Source organism: Sparus aurata, chromosome 23 (assembly GCF_900880675.1).
Source record: "Sparus aurata chromosome 23, fSpaAur1.1, whole genome shotgun sequence".
Classification (NCBI taxonomy): Eukaryota; Metazoa; Chordata; class Actinopteri; order Spariformes; family Sparidae; genus Sparus; species Sparus aurata.
The window spans coordinates 2792005-2807473 of record NC_044209.1 but is presented as its reverse complement, the minus strand read 5'-3'; the positions used below and the strand labels follow the sequence as shown (position 1 = coordinate 2807473).

At 40.2% G+C, this 15469-nt stretch overlaps 1 protein-coding gene across 1 annotated transcript; it reads right to left on the bottom strand.

Moving 5' to 3' along the window:
- Window positions 1-10487: 10487 nt before the first annotated feature.
- hoxb1a (homeobox B1a) lies at window positions 10488-15101 on the bottom strand. The gene is made up of 2 exons (XM_030408440.1): window positions 14217-15101; window positions 10488-12443 (listed from the first exon to the last, which is right to left on the bottom strand). The coding sequence occupies exons 1-2, from the start codon at window positions 15079-15081 to the stop codon at window positions 12070-12072; spliced, it is 1239 nt and encodes a 412-aa protein (XP_030264300.1). The 5' UTR covers window positions 15082-15101; the 3' UTR covers window positions 10488-12069.
- Window positions 15102-15469: the final 368 nt, after the last annotated feature.

Below are 15469 nucleotides of genomic sequence, written 5' to 3'. Positions count from 1 at the left end.
AAAACAACACATTTTTCTTCATCATGAGACAGGCTACATTTTACAACAGCAATAGTAAATAAAATGTTTCAAAATAACATTTGGTTATCATAGACCCCATAAATTCCACCTACTAGCACCTCTCAAACTTACTGATTAATACACTGTATCTCATTTTAATAAGGCATATAAAAACCAAAGTGTGATAACGACATGTGCTCAATTAATTTTTGGCAGGGCATCGGAGCCTCCTGAAGCTGGTTGCACTAAGAGGTTTTTAGCTATGTAAGCGATAACGTGGCATTCTAAGGCCGACCTGACAGTTACGTTGGAAGACTCATGCCTTCTTCTCGCTAAGACTTAGTTGTAATGTTATAAGTCTTACGCCAAATCAGAAGCAGGTGTAAAGTCAAACTTGAGGCTATGAAGTCTGCGCAGCTGATCAGCAATGGTGCAAGAGGCAAAAAAAATCAGGGTTTTGCCATAGACAGCATTTAAGTTGTTTATGGCAAAGGTGTCTAGGCATCTCTTAACACAACAACTCACAAAACTCAGTGATTTTAAAAGGGAGTCTGGTATTAGGGTTAATTGTGTTGGATATACAGCTCTATTAATATTCTGCAGGGTTTTCACGATTAGTCAGAGTAAATATTGCTTACTTGCCCTGCCTCAGCTCCACCCAGGCTTCAGAGTGTGTGTGTGTGTGTATTTATGTGTATTTAGCCTCGGTGCTGCTTGCTCAGGTTCTTGGTCAACAGCAGACATTGCCTTAGATACTTATTATTACCCCATTACTGATTGATTTCATGTCAGACATGTTTGTTCATTAAATATTATTTGGCCCATTGTCATTCTGTAGTGTGTGTGTTGTGTTATCATTGTGTGATAGATGTGCCCTTGCTTTTGCCCTCATCATTGGGGATAGCTGTCTCTTTCTTTAACACACACACAAGCACACACACACACACACACGTACGCACGCACGCACGCACACACACACACAAACACACACACACAAATAGAGGGTGCTGACAGAACATGGCACAATAGCTTGTTTATCTCAGGCTAACACAGCATGATGACTCTAGTGTGTGTGCATGTGTGTTAAGGACACAGGGTCACAGGGTACACAGTGTTAGCTAGAGCAAACAGTCATAGGTGTTCAGGCCTGTCTGCCACATAAACACACAAAAGAGAACACAAACCTGTGGAAAAAACCCATTAGGATATCAAATTAAAGGAAACTAATGAGACCAGTTTTAGGGACAAATGTATAAGATTTTAGCACTTTAGACGTTTTCTGTCTAATCTTTTTTTTTTTGAATAACAATGTCCTTGAAATTGAAATAAAAAAAATATCCATTAAAATGTCAAGGGATTGTTAAGTATAAATGCTGGAATGCCTCTGATTTTTTCCTGGCCTTTCTCAGCACTGGACTGACAGGAATGTCTGGCCTGATAACCTCCTGCTCCCTGTTCTCCCTCTGACCTCTCACCCTAACAGTACAGCCTGCTGACACACACACTTAAAAAAATACTTTTAAAGTTCCTGAGCAGGCAACCTTTGGTTCATGACCTTTTGTCATCCTTCTTCTTGTGAAAGACAGACCTTATTTCAGGCATATTTCCAAACTACACGACTCTATAAAAGGGGGCGGTGATGCTCTACTTTCTCCATCAGTCATGAATTAAGTAGGGTTCAATGACCACCAGGAATATACAGTAGTTGATATGATTTCAGGGATCCTTCAAGAATGAGTGTGAACCAGGAGCAGTCCTAGCAACCCTGGGCCCTCTTCCTGATAAGTTTTGAAAATATGTCTCAGCATAGCTCTGATCGATACAAACTCCGTTCAGAAAACAAGCATTTTAAAAGTTGTTTGCTTGTCCTCTTATCCAATAGACCTGATGAGGCATTAATTTGGACTTTTTACAAGGTGCCATTAGGATGTTGTTATTACAGCATCCTTATGATCCATTAATTGCATCAGATCACAGAGAAATCACTTTGTTCTGGGTTTATGCTGATGTGGCAAAACAGATTAATGTAACTTTCTGGTCACAGTTACTATTTATTGATTTTAAAACACCTATTAAGAATCTGCCACTCAACAGAGACAGACGAACAGGCAGTCAGGTCCATAAACCTACAAGGTCTTGCTTTAGTATGGATTTAACTAGGAACTGTTTACACTGGCAGCGAGGAGACTCACTTTTAATCTGGTGCTAGGATGGCTTTTAGGAGCTTTTAGAAAGCCCTTAGTTTTCTGTTAATGTACTTGGCTAGAGTAACCTTTAAGAACCTTTGAGAAATTTGGCACAATTACCACCTAACGTTTACCTCCATCAAAGAAACATAAAATCGTTGTCCACAACTTCTGCTTTGACTGCAGTTTGAAGGTTTGTGAAAAGTTTTAGCAAGGGCAAAGCATACAGCTCAAAGTTATTCTCAGTCATAATCAAAAACTCCTATTGATAAAAATCATAAATCACTATATGATAAAATATAATTTCAAAGAGCTGAGGCTGGATGAAGTACTAAGATGTAGTAGAGATTGAGAGGGATAGGCCGTCTGGACGGTGCGACCTCTCCCTTTCTGCTGGAATTTCAAGTCTCTGTAAGTCACAACCCTTTCCAAGGCCCCCCATGTTCCCTCAAAGTCCCAACTTCATATCAGTGGAGTTAGAAACTCCAAAATCCCATTTCATGTTGATCCAAGGAAGGAGCGATGAGGAAAAATGTCAAAATGTCCTAAAATAAATGATCCTATTTATACTGAAGATCCCATTAATCCTAAAGATGTTCTAAAATAAATGCAATGATTTTGTACCATCATGTAATAGCAAACATGTTCAGATTACAGAGGGACTCAATATAGATCTACGATCAACAACATTTAATGTATCACTATTATTATTGTTATTATTATTATTATTATTATTATTATTATTATTATTATTATTAGAAGTAATAGTAGTAGTAGTAGTAGTAGCAGTAATATATTTGTGTTGTTCTATTTAAAAGAATGAATGTGAAAAAGAAATGTGACTTTAGGGTAATTTAGAAAATCCTGCAGAATTTTTCAATAAGTCCAGTGCATTATTTGGATTTATTTATACAAAGCGTTGTTTAAATAGGTACAGACTCTAAAGGACGTAGCACAGCCCACTAGCTTCAGCACCGGAGTACTTGCTGATCACTGGTCTTATCATGACAAGTGATGAAACGGAAAGTTTGGAAAGTCTACACTACCCCTAATGACAGCTTGTTAATAAAAATGGAGAGTTCAGCCTCTCTGTGATCTTATTGATTACAGAGTTAGAGCTACTGCAAAGAACTCAGATTTCTTGTTAATTCTTGCAGAAACCAAATAAAGCTTTTTAACTGCCTTACCACCAGACTATAGAAAACAGCTCCCATCCTGAGCCTGTCAGACGCCTTAATTCATCCTCAGCACTTCAATTGAAATAATTGTTTTTGAATTTATCACTTATCCGTTTTGGATAAATGGGACACTGACCCAATGACAAGCAGTTAGAATAACTATAGTAACTATACAGAAATAGCCCATCTTCTTACTGATGTCCACGTTTGCTTAAAGCCCCTGTACGGAGTTTTTGACTGGATATGCAAAAGTCTCTGGTTTCTGCTGATGTGTCTCTGTTACCTACAACAGCAAATGAGCCCATCAGCGTGAAGATACGCTATTTCTAAGTAGTCTAATTCTATGCCTCTGAAAGGCCTTGGTCGGGTCGGACCACTGACGAAACGATTTATGGCAGTCAGACCGGAACTGACGACATTCAGGATACGGCATAGCTGTTTTGTTGCTACACTAGCCAGTGCTAACCGAGCTAAAACTTTTGTCATGGCTGATAATGAGACAAAGAAAAGAAAAAGAATTCGAACTGAAGACCAACGAAAGGCCAAGAGGGAATCCGATCGAGCTAGGGCTAAAACACGGATAAACACTGGCGATTCCTTCCAGAGATGGAGAGAGTTGCGGGGCTTGAAGGGATTCAAGTCGGATCCAGAATTTGCCCGATTCCTCCTAGACAGGTTTGTAAATTTTATTTCATTTATGAAATGTAATGCGGGACGTAGTTTACAGCAATACATGAATTTATGCTGTTACAACAAAGCTGGCTAACGTTACCACCAGATTAGCTCTAGATACTACACTCGTGAAAACGACAACAAACGTCTTAGATCACGCATCCATTTCAGCTGTGTGATCAGCCCAGCCGACCTGCAACGATGCATCGGTAATATCCTCTGTCATTATAAATGATTCAGTTTCTTACTTAGAACAAAACATCCATCACAATCACTGTGACTTTGCTGTACCGCTAGCTCTGTAGCACCGTGGGTAATAATTATAGCTGGGAAATTGCAGTGCAACAGCAGCATTACTTTGTTTCACCGGCGGCATATTATATTAAGTAGAAATACAAATAGATACATTACCTCGTCCATATGCACGCTGCAGATAGCTGCAAAAAAACTAAAAACTAAAAAATAAAAAAAGTTTTCAAAGCAAGTCCCGTCGTCTTTCTGACGTTTCCAAAACAAATCTACACGCGCCGGCCAGACAAACGTCTTCACGACAGTGGGCGCTAGAGCTCATGGGAAATGCAGTCTTCATTCCGGCAAAACACTACCGCTTTCGTCCAGCGGGGCCGCCAAAATCAACACTAAATGAAAAGTCTGTACAGGGGCTTTAAGTAGATCATAGAGGAATCTGTCATATCCAGTTAAAGACTCCTTGTAGTATGTTTGAGTAAAGTCTCTCTGCAGAATAACTGCCTGTGAATGAGTATTAACACACAAAGGGAATATATATTAGTTCCTATATAGCCATATGAAAACAAATCACATTTAAATATGAATTTCTGTGGTATGGTCATCTCAGTATCTTATGACTTCCATTCACTGTACAGTTGAGTTTCTGACATCTCTATATGTTCTTCTATTAGATCAGAAGTAAAGGAAAATAGTAGAAATTTGGGAAATATTATTATCATTATATTGTAATTCATACACATTCAGTGGTGGAGTGTGGCTTTTGTGTATTGTTTCATTTTTCCTGATGCTGGTCACTGTCCACTGTCAATCATCTTACAAAACCGAATTTCCCATAACAATCAATCATTAAGAATGTTTTATATGAGCATGAGAGTGTTGGCATTTCTGTAATTTTCATGTTCTTCCATATACTCTCTTAAGATCTTTGAGCCTCCAACCAAGGACATATTCATGAATCCAAAATCATTTCTAAAAGTCTTAAATCATGATTGTCTTGAGAAGGTCCCTAATATGGATTTCAGGATCGTGTTAGCCTTCAGATGCTTTTGGGAAACAAGGCCCATGCTTCCTGCAGAGCAGCAGGCCTGGGTCAGCCAGGTGTGGTGGCTGTTCAGGCAGGCTGCAGAGCTCCTCTGTAGGCAGAGCAGAAGAGAGCTGCTGAACTCTGGGTGACCCCACAGAAAAAAAAAACAGTGCTCCCACACACACACGCACACACCACACGGACACAGATACACACACACACACACACACACACACACACACACACACACCTACATCCAAGAAATACCCTCAATTATTTACATTTTATCAACAAGTTACTCCTTTTTTTATTATTATTATCAATCTGGTGATGGTTTCCTTTAAATCAGAACTATTACCATTGTTGAAATTAATAACATTGAAGTTTCTGCATTGTTTCATAAAATGTACCATAAAACAGATATATATATATATTTCAATAATTTAAAATTTTTTAAATCCAATTAAAGAATTATTATTATCATTATTATTATTATTATTATTATTATTATTATTATTATTATTATTATTTATTTTTTTTATTTTACTTTTACTTAATTAGGTCAAATTAGAAGTCGATGTTTCAGCCGAGAGTTTAGACATAAAATAAGTGTTAATTAAGTGATGAGGCTGGATGAAATGGGAAAGGTTTGTATGAACTCATTTCTATACATAACATAACATATTTGGGGTAGATGTGACACATCCTGCTGATGATAAGAAACAAAAACATGAAAATGAAAGCATGACATCACTTCAACCTCTATAATAATTTTGGGATGTAAAATTATTCTTAACTATTATTTTGATTCAGTTCATATAAGCTCAAAATGAAAGAGAATATTATTAAATATTTACAGTAAAACATACAGAAAAACTAAAAGTGCATCAATATATTTCAAACATGTAGTGATAATGTCATGGCATGGAGGCACTTCAATCACATAATGTATTTTGATATTTTTTGCAAAGTCAGCTTCTGAGCGCTGAGCTTCTAATATACTTACAACATATAGAGATGTATGTATTGGGATTAAATCATGAAGAATTGGCTGAAATTGATACAAAATGAAAACTTGAACATTGCTTTTGAAACTTTTGATAAGATTAAGGTAAAGAAAAGTGTCTGATTCAGTTTACTACTTGATTATTGATATAATATAACTACTTTTATAAACATTATAATAGGTTATTTGAAAAAGAAAAAGAGAACATGCCTGTAATATGACTGATTATCAGGATGCTTTACATAAAGAGGGACTGTTTGATTAATCATTTGAAAAATATAAAGCATTATGTGTGTTCCTGTCTGATATAAATACACACTGCACCGATCTGGCTCCAGTCAGTCTCTCTCTCTGTTAAACACACACACAAACACACACACACACACACACACACACACACACACACACACACACACACACACACACACACACACCGCTTTGAACTGATCTCAGCTTAGAATTCTAAGAGAATAGAAATGTAGACACTATTAAAACTTTAGACCTGTGCATATGTGTGTGTGTGTGTGTGTGTGTGTGTGTGTGTGTGTGTGTGTGTGTGTGTGTGCATGTGTGTGTGTGCACTCATCTATTTGATTGAGACTCTGAACTGTTGAACTGCAGCCGCACCACTTTATCTTTTGCTGCTCATTGTGGGGGCATTAATACACACACACACACACACACACACACACAGGCAGCCAGCCCTGTGTTGAACTTGAGATGAGTTATGGAAAGGAAAACAGAAGTTGGGGGTCAGACGGTATGAGGTCACCCAGAAAGAATCTCCACTGTTCGCAAGGTCTCTCTCTCTGCCCTCTCATCCTCACTAAGCACCATTGTTTTCTGTTTCATCGATGTAACCGTCTACAGCATTACATGGCTCTATCGTTCCCTCCTCCTCCTTTGTCCCCACACCAAACACTATTTTTTTGTATTTTTATCTCGTCAAAGCTAAATCATTTTTCTCTTTGATTTTTCAGTGGATGTGTGTGAATGTGAACACGTGTGTTGTCACATGACTGTTCTATCTTTGTTAAAATCAACCCATCTGACAGAAATGTCACCATTGGACATTCATTGACAATTAGGAGATTTGTGTCAGGCTGGATGTTGAAGTGCTCCAGCAAATTAGTATTGCACTTTCAAAACCGGAGACCCTACCCCCTGCGAGAGAAAGATTTGAAAGAATGGTCAAAATTGAAGGAACAGTAGCTGACATATCCTGACTTTGTTAGTAAAGTACTGGATCCTACCATTCCCTTGATGCAATGCAGTAAATCATATTTAATTTAATCTCTTTCCTGACTCATAAATGGACATTGCTCTTAAACTGCACACACTAAGTTTGTTACTCAGTCAACATTTGTGGTCAACAAGACCTATCTGAGAAAACCCTCATGACCAGGGTCATTTAATGACATCATCATGGTTTTAATCTCCAATTTGACAAAGCTTTTCCAACAAACAATATATTTCTGTCTGCAGTAGTGCTGTTGCCAGTACAGTGTGCTTGTAAGTGGGTAAAATCAGCACAGTGCCCCTTTAAGCATCAGTGTTAGCACAGAGACCAACCTTTAACATGTTTAAGGTCATTGCATGCCAACTCACCTAGGAGCCTCCAAGTTCATACCATGGATTTTTTTTTTAATGGGACCTTGCAAAATCCTACAGCTTTTTACTTTTTAAGATATGAATTTGTGAAGTTTGGCCCTCAGAGCTCAATTTCAGCAATTTATTGATTCCTATGTGTATTTGGGGTTATTTTGACTGTAGATTTACCCAATATTGATCATATTAACTTCCATGTGTGGACGTGTTGCTGTATATATAGAAAAATGAAAAATGTTATATTATTCCTTCCTTGTTTATGATTCTTGAATTTAGCAAGTTTTTGTACTCTTCACTGGCTGTAACGTTACATTCAAATTACATTTAATTAGTTGAAATGTGATAATGCATTTCATCATTAAGCAGTCTGATGGGATAGTGAGATCCTGGAGCCCTGCTCACTTGGAAAACCTTAGAGGTGGAAGCCAACTGTCACAAGACAGCCTATGGAGCCTTATTTATGATTTGTTTTTATATTTATTGAGTTTGGCTGAGTTGTAGAAATTAGCTCAGAATTAGCTGGAAATTTCAGCTCTGAAGCTGTATTTAACAAGATCTATGGCACTCAGATATTTATGCAGGACCAGATAACTTCTAGATGTGATAGAGCTATCTTAATACTACACAGAACCAAGATTTGCTTGCAAAGAAAAAGTGAAAACTGGTAGAGAGATGGATTTTTGAAAATTACAGATTCTTTAATGTGGTCAAATCAAATTGCTTCCTGTTATCAATTTGAAAACTGTAAACATACAGCAGCAACTATTTAAATTAATACATGTTGCTAAGTGCGGCTCTCTTGGATATTCAGGACAAGTTTCAACTTGAAAAATTACGCAATTGGTGAGCCTGTGAATACACATATAAGGAATCTGCTGTGAGGGCTAAACTTCAAAATTCAAAAGTATTTAAAAAAAATACAGCAATAGGATTTTGCAAGGTCTCATGAAATTTGTTATTAGAAATGGTAAAAGATCTGGATTTTGGATGAGCTGGCATGGAATGACACTTAAGCAAATTAAAAATCCCTGCCCAGTCTCCAGTTTCACACGTCACAATCGATACCCAGTGCACACATCCAGGGTCAATACAGTTTGTTAGTAGTAAGTTTGGAGGAGTGAGTCCAAATCAAAGCTGAAAATGGGTTATTGGTTCTTGGATGTTGGAACGTAGTAACTCTCTAACTGCAGTAAGAAGAGGCTGTTTAAAAGTAGCATCAGAAAACAACTGCTGTAATGTGCTGAGAGAGCGGAAGAGGATCTGAGGGAGGTTTGTGTCCAGTGTGTGCCTCTGTGTGTGTGATGAGGTGATGACTGAGCTTGCCACCCAGGCGCCAGGAGAGCCATCTTCAGACCAGAAGAGGGGAGAGGGCGATGAAGATGAGGAGGAGGAGTGTGTTTACATGTTTAGATATCCCAGAGGCTCTCCAGAGGTCAACAGGTCAGCGAGCCACCCGGAAAGCCCCTCTACATTCCTCACTGTATCCCTATGTGTGTGTGTGTGTGTGTGTGTGTGTGTGTGTGTGTTTGTGTGTGTGTGTTTGTGTGTATATGTGTGGGTCAACCAGAGGTCATGCAGCCATGTGACTGGGAGGCCTGACTTCTTTGAAATGTATGAAGCTCTCCTTATGTTGTGTTGTGTCAAACGTTGTTTTTTTTTTAATCCATAAGGAGAAAGATCCTGTTTCAACTATGTGCAGGACTGCATTGCAAATACCTGCACAAACATTTGACCTACTTGATACATATCACTGTTCCGCTAAACCTGTGTACTGTGGTGTGTCACCTTTCAAGCAATTTCATCATTTTTTGGAACATTGACCATGTTTTACTTGCAGACAGCACATCAAACTGATACCAGCCACTCAATACTCAATACAGTGCTCAGCTCCAAGTCCACACTCTCATGTGCTTTGAACTCAAAGTGCGGACTGCTAGCTGCACGGCTTAAAAAGCTAACAAGCCAATAGCAGCCTCATTTGGCGTAGTTAGCATTTACTCTGGTGGTGTGCTGCCCTTTATTTGTTTGGGATATAAATTCAACAGGTAGCTAATTCTTACATACTGTATATTTAAATATTCTCATAACCTTGACCTCACTGTTCCCCTGGAACAAGCCAAATGTTCTACATGTTTATAAAGTAACACAGCTTTCAATATGGGAAATGCCGAATGCTGCAGCATATCTCTGCAATCTGTGAATCGGTGAATAAATATCAAATCAGTTTTTGGTCATTGCAAAGGGTACACAATGATCACGTCTGCAGTGGATTTACAGAGGAATCTTTAATTGAGGTAGTTCATAGTAAAAAAAGACAGACAAGAACATGATTTGAAGTGTTTCTAGGCTGCAGAACTAATAAAACTCAGTCTGCTCTCATTTATCAACAACAGACATCATTTTTTATATATATATATATATATATATATATATATATATATATATATATATATATATATATATAGATATATATATATATATAAACAGTTCACAGTAGAGGTCAACCTTCAACCTGAAAACATTACACTTATGAAGAGATTTACTCAGGAGTGATGTTTGCCATAAGGAACCTCAGCTAACATGCTTAACTTGGTAATATATTTAATTAGAAAAGGTCTGTCATAAGAAGGAGTGGAACTATTCACATAATGGTAATGTAAACAGGATTCAAGGCAGTATCAAAGTTAGACGTCCCCAGGGCAAACACGCCTTCACATACACACTTCCCCCATAATCTATAATTAATAACATGAAATGATTCCAATAATTTATTGTATTACACAGGCAGTAAATATCATTTCCCCACTTTATCCTATCAGCAAAGAGACATGTGTCTCACAGGCATATTTTCAGTAGTTTAATCATGTCCCCCCCTGCTTACACCCAGCACACACACGCACGCACGCACGTACGCACACACACACACACGCACACATCCAAAAAGGACCCCTGAGTCTATTTAACATATTCAACACATAATCCTGTACATCAGGTGTTTGTTTTTGAGCACTTCGTCTGAAAATGTTACCCTGTAGTCACATAGTGCAAAGGCCAGAGCTGCATGGGGAAACATACAGAGAGCAACACCTTAAACAACGAAAGATAAAACAAAAAAAGGTTTTAAAAATGGAACAAAAAGAGCTACAAGCAGATGAGACAACAGTGTGTTTTTGCCCTGAGAGGCTCCCTGTATTCTGGATCTGGACCTCTGGATAAGGCTCATTTAGTTACACTGGGCTCAGACTGGTATTAGGGTAAAGAATGGACCTAAGTTTGTCATAGAGTATATTACATCATACATTTAAAGTTTTTGTTCTTCAGGCCAACAATGATTCAACTGGTATCAATCACGAAGGCTGTTAGTGGCATTGAACTGTCCCATACTGATATAAATCTCAGGCTTTGATTTTACCTTGAAAATAAAGGGAAACATTCTGAATTATTCACCTCAGATAACCCAATGACAGCAATTCCCTGGAAATGAATAAAGATGACCAAGTGCATCCCATCACATTAACGTGACAGGTAAACTTCAGGACTCTCAGTAGGTTTTGTCCAAATCTGCAGCATTTGAATGGACGATGATACCCACCAACACATCATCCCAGATAAGTGATGGGGGGTGGTTTCATTACTGTTACTTCTATGACTTTTCTCCAGTTTTGCCTTTGTATCAGCAGCCATCACCAACCATGTCATATTTTTGCTCACGTCGGTTGCCTCATGGTATCCCCTTTATTACTCAGACATCCAGGCAGTGCTTCCCGTCAAAATGTCAACTATGGTTTGTTAAATGTGTGGCATTCGGCTGTGGTGCTTTTGATATCCTGATAGGTCGCTGTGGTTCATATATTTGAAGGAAAGCACATTTTTGTATCTATCAAAAACAAGTGACCGAAGAAGAAGAAGAAGAAGAAGAAGAAGAAGAAGAAGAAGAAAAAGAAAGGTTTGATTAGGGTTGGACAGTTTTCCTAGATCATCTCTCTGCCTACAACTGACTGAATGCCCAAAGCAGAGGAAGCAGACTGATGAATGAAAGGACAATTTCCTTTAAGATGTAATAAGCAATGCTTTAAATATTGTATCATTGAGTAGGACAGTGTTTTCCACAGCGCTACAATGTTTGATTGGCAGGTACCAAACCAATCACGTGGCTTGCTCTGACGACGTCTCCGAGTTCGGGGACGCACCCGGAGATGTGGACGCTGAGGAATGGTCGGTGTCCTCCAGCTCCTTGTTGAAGTCGGTACCGGAAGAGGAGGAGGAGGAGGAGGAGGAGCGCGTTGTAGTGGACGCTCCCTCCCTCTCGCGCTTCTTCTGCTTCATGCGTCTGTTCTGGAACCAGATCTTCACCTGCGTCTCGTTGAGCTCGAGCGTGGCGGCGATCTCCACGCGCCGCGCACGCGTCAGGTACTTGCTGAAGTGGAACTCCTTCTCCAGCTCCGTCAACTGCCGCGTGCTGAAATTGGTGCGAATGGCGTTGTTGTGTGCGCCTGCGAGGCCGAAGTCTGACACTTTGACTGGATGGAAAAGGGAGATAGAGAAGCTGTTATGGATGTGTTCGGAAATTATTTAATGATATGATTGAAAAATAAAAAGCTTGCATATGACATCTGTTTATATGTTAATACACAGAACAGATCTGTGTGAATGAAACGTGTCTCTGGTTGGAGCGTTCGGTGTTATTCATGCGTGAATCAGGAAGAAGACTGGTCCTCTGTTCTGAAGGCCCCATTTTTATCTTCTGTTCCGTATGTGTTGCATCATTTAGTCTTCCTGCCTTTAATGATTAATAGGTGTTCATGTTATTGAGGTAACTTGATTAAGGCTTATCAATGTGATTCATACAAACTGAACGCGAGGCAGAGCTACAGATTGTAGAGCAAAACAACACGTTTTCTATCAGTAAAGAGAGGGGGAATACAAATAAAGGGTTGAAACAGGCTGCTGAGAGGATAGAGAAATAGAGAGGCAGGGCTTTGAGTTGAGGGAGGGTTTGGAGGTGTGTGTGTGTGTGGGGGGGGGGGGGGGCTTGAAAGATAACAGAGCAGGACAGACATCCCAGGGTGAAATAACCCGTCTGTTATATCCATTAAGAGAGAGAGAGAGAGAGAGGGAGAGGGGAAAAAACAAGAGCCGTCTGGGGCAACAGTGGGTCCAGACCAGACCTGCTATCAGTCTCCAGATATGGCCTCAATGACTGCATACACTGAATAAGTCCTGAAATCACGTGAACACCGTCCGTTTTTTTTTGTGTGTTTTTTTTGTTGTTGTTGTTGTTTTGTTTTTTTTTTACAAAATGTTGTGTAGTTACGGCACAGCTTAATGATAAAGTTACAATTAAATGAAAGTTTTTATCCGACAGCAAACGGGCCTGCCAAAGAATGATACACAAACCAACATCACTTACAAAACTATGCTCATATTTTGATTTGAAATTTCCCTGTTCAGTTGTTTCAAACTGTCAAAATGATCATCTGTTTTCTCCACTGGAGTGCAGCCGTCAGTGTGCAGTCCCACATCATTTAAAAATAATCAAAAATAGAAAACATATGAATTAGTTTTCTATCTTCGTGAGCAGAGTGAGCCTAAGCTGAAATTGTATGTTCAAAGAAAAAATGAAACTAAAATGCGTCACATTTAATACGGAGGCATTCCTTAAAAACGGTTTCCGTCATCACAGCAAATGTTTTATTGTTGTTGAAATATCGGTAGAATTCATTCATGGCTGATAATAAATCAGCTCTCTTTTTATATCTGAGCTGTCTCGATGTTGGACAAAAACACGTCCAGGCCACAATTTAAAAGACTTTTGTTGTTCTCTCCGTCGCTTTACAGTGAAACTAATTCGGACTCGAGTGATGAAGCAAGTGAAACGAGAAGGAAAGAACAGACGGAAAGAAGTCTACAATTAACATCGGAAAGGCCTGACATCTGTGTGCAGAGAGAATTGAAAACGAGGCCTGCGGGGAAACAAGAAACCCTTTTCTCCATAGCTCCATATTCATTTGGTTACTCATCAGAGGGAGAGGGCCCTTCAGACAAAGCGTCTCCATCAAAACTGTTGTCGATCTTATTTTTTCTTATTGTCTTCTATAGACCTTTCGTTTCATATGGAGCTGTCTTTAAGTAGTCTTTTCTTTTGTGTAATATTTCCACTGTGATGAATGCAGAAGAGGCCCGTGAAAACCTTCCATCTCACTGTAATCTCAACGTCTGACCAGCTGTAGGCCTGGCCTATTAATAATGCTTTAAATCCAACCTTAAACAGACCAGTTATCGCCCTCTCTTACCTGTTTTAGGCGGGTTCCTCTTAACCTTCATCCAGTCGAAGGTCTGCCCCTGCCCGGCCTGCTGGCTCTCCTCATCCCCCCTCTCTCGGTCCTGGGACACCGGTAGCTCCCCGTACCCTCCCCCGTGTGGAAGGCTCAGGTAGGCCGCTGCGTCCAGACCCCCGCCAAGCTGCTGCGGGTACTGTGACCCGGCCAAGGCGCCCTGAGGCCCGCAGTAGGCCCCGGCCAAGGCCCCGTAGCTGGGGCCGATGGTGGGGGCCGAGCTGGGGAAGGTTGATTGATGATAGTAGGTGGAGGCCACAGGCTCTTCCATGAAGTACTGGGAGTGAACGGTGTTGGGAGGGCCCGTCGCAGCACCATAATCCGAGTTTCTGGCGCATGCCTGACCCGCATATGCCCCGCTGTTGCTGCTGCTGCTGCTGCCGCTGCTCCCGTTATTATAAGGAGACAATGTTCCGTTTTGTAAGCTCTGGGTTTGGTGGATGTGTGGATGATGATGGTAGCCGTTGTGCGTCTGCTGATGCTGTTGTTGCTCATGATGATGATGATGGTGTTGCTGATGATGCTGACTCGCTCCTGTGGTTCCGTGCACTGCTTCACCTCCAGTGCCCCCGTACAGTCGCCCATCCCCAATGTAACTGCTGCTGTCACTTCTCGCCCCGTTAACGGGAGCTGGAGAGCTGCTCGGTCCCGTGTGGAAGGAACCGGGGGTGACCGGGAACCCCTGATGCTGATCCAGAGGATGGGGGTGGTGGTGCGGATGATGGTGGTGGTGATGGTGGTATCCAGATTTAGGCGCAGAATAAGCGCCGGTCCCCGGTCGGTTACAAATTGAGTATTCCACAAACGAGTTCATGTTGTCCATGCAGACCGGAGGCACGATGAAGCCGAGAGCAAATTAAAATCAGCAAGAAACAGGAGCCCGCAGATGGTTTCACCACGACGCAGTTGTTGAAAACATCAAAAATCCAACAATTCCATTGAAGAAAATAAAAAGAAAAGAAAAAAACCCTTAACCCTTTAATTAACGATTTCCAAATCAAAATAAAGTCTTTTCTAAAAAGAAATAATTGTTCAGCAAAATGTGAGAAAAGTAAAAACGCCAGCGGTCCAATGTGGAGGAGAAAAGTCCAAATCCAAAACCCCGAAATACACACGAATAATGTGCTCTGTTCTGTGTTTGTGTGTGTTAGTGCGCGTAAACGGAAGGCCCGACGCTGTCAGCGGATCATCTTAACCTGAGTTTCTCAAAC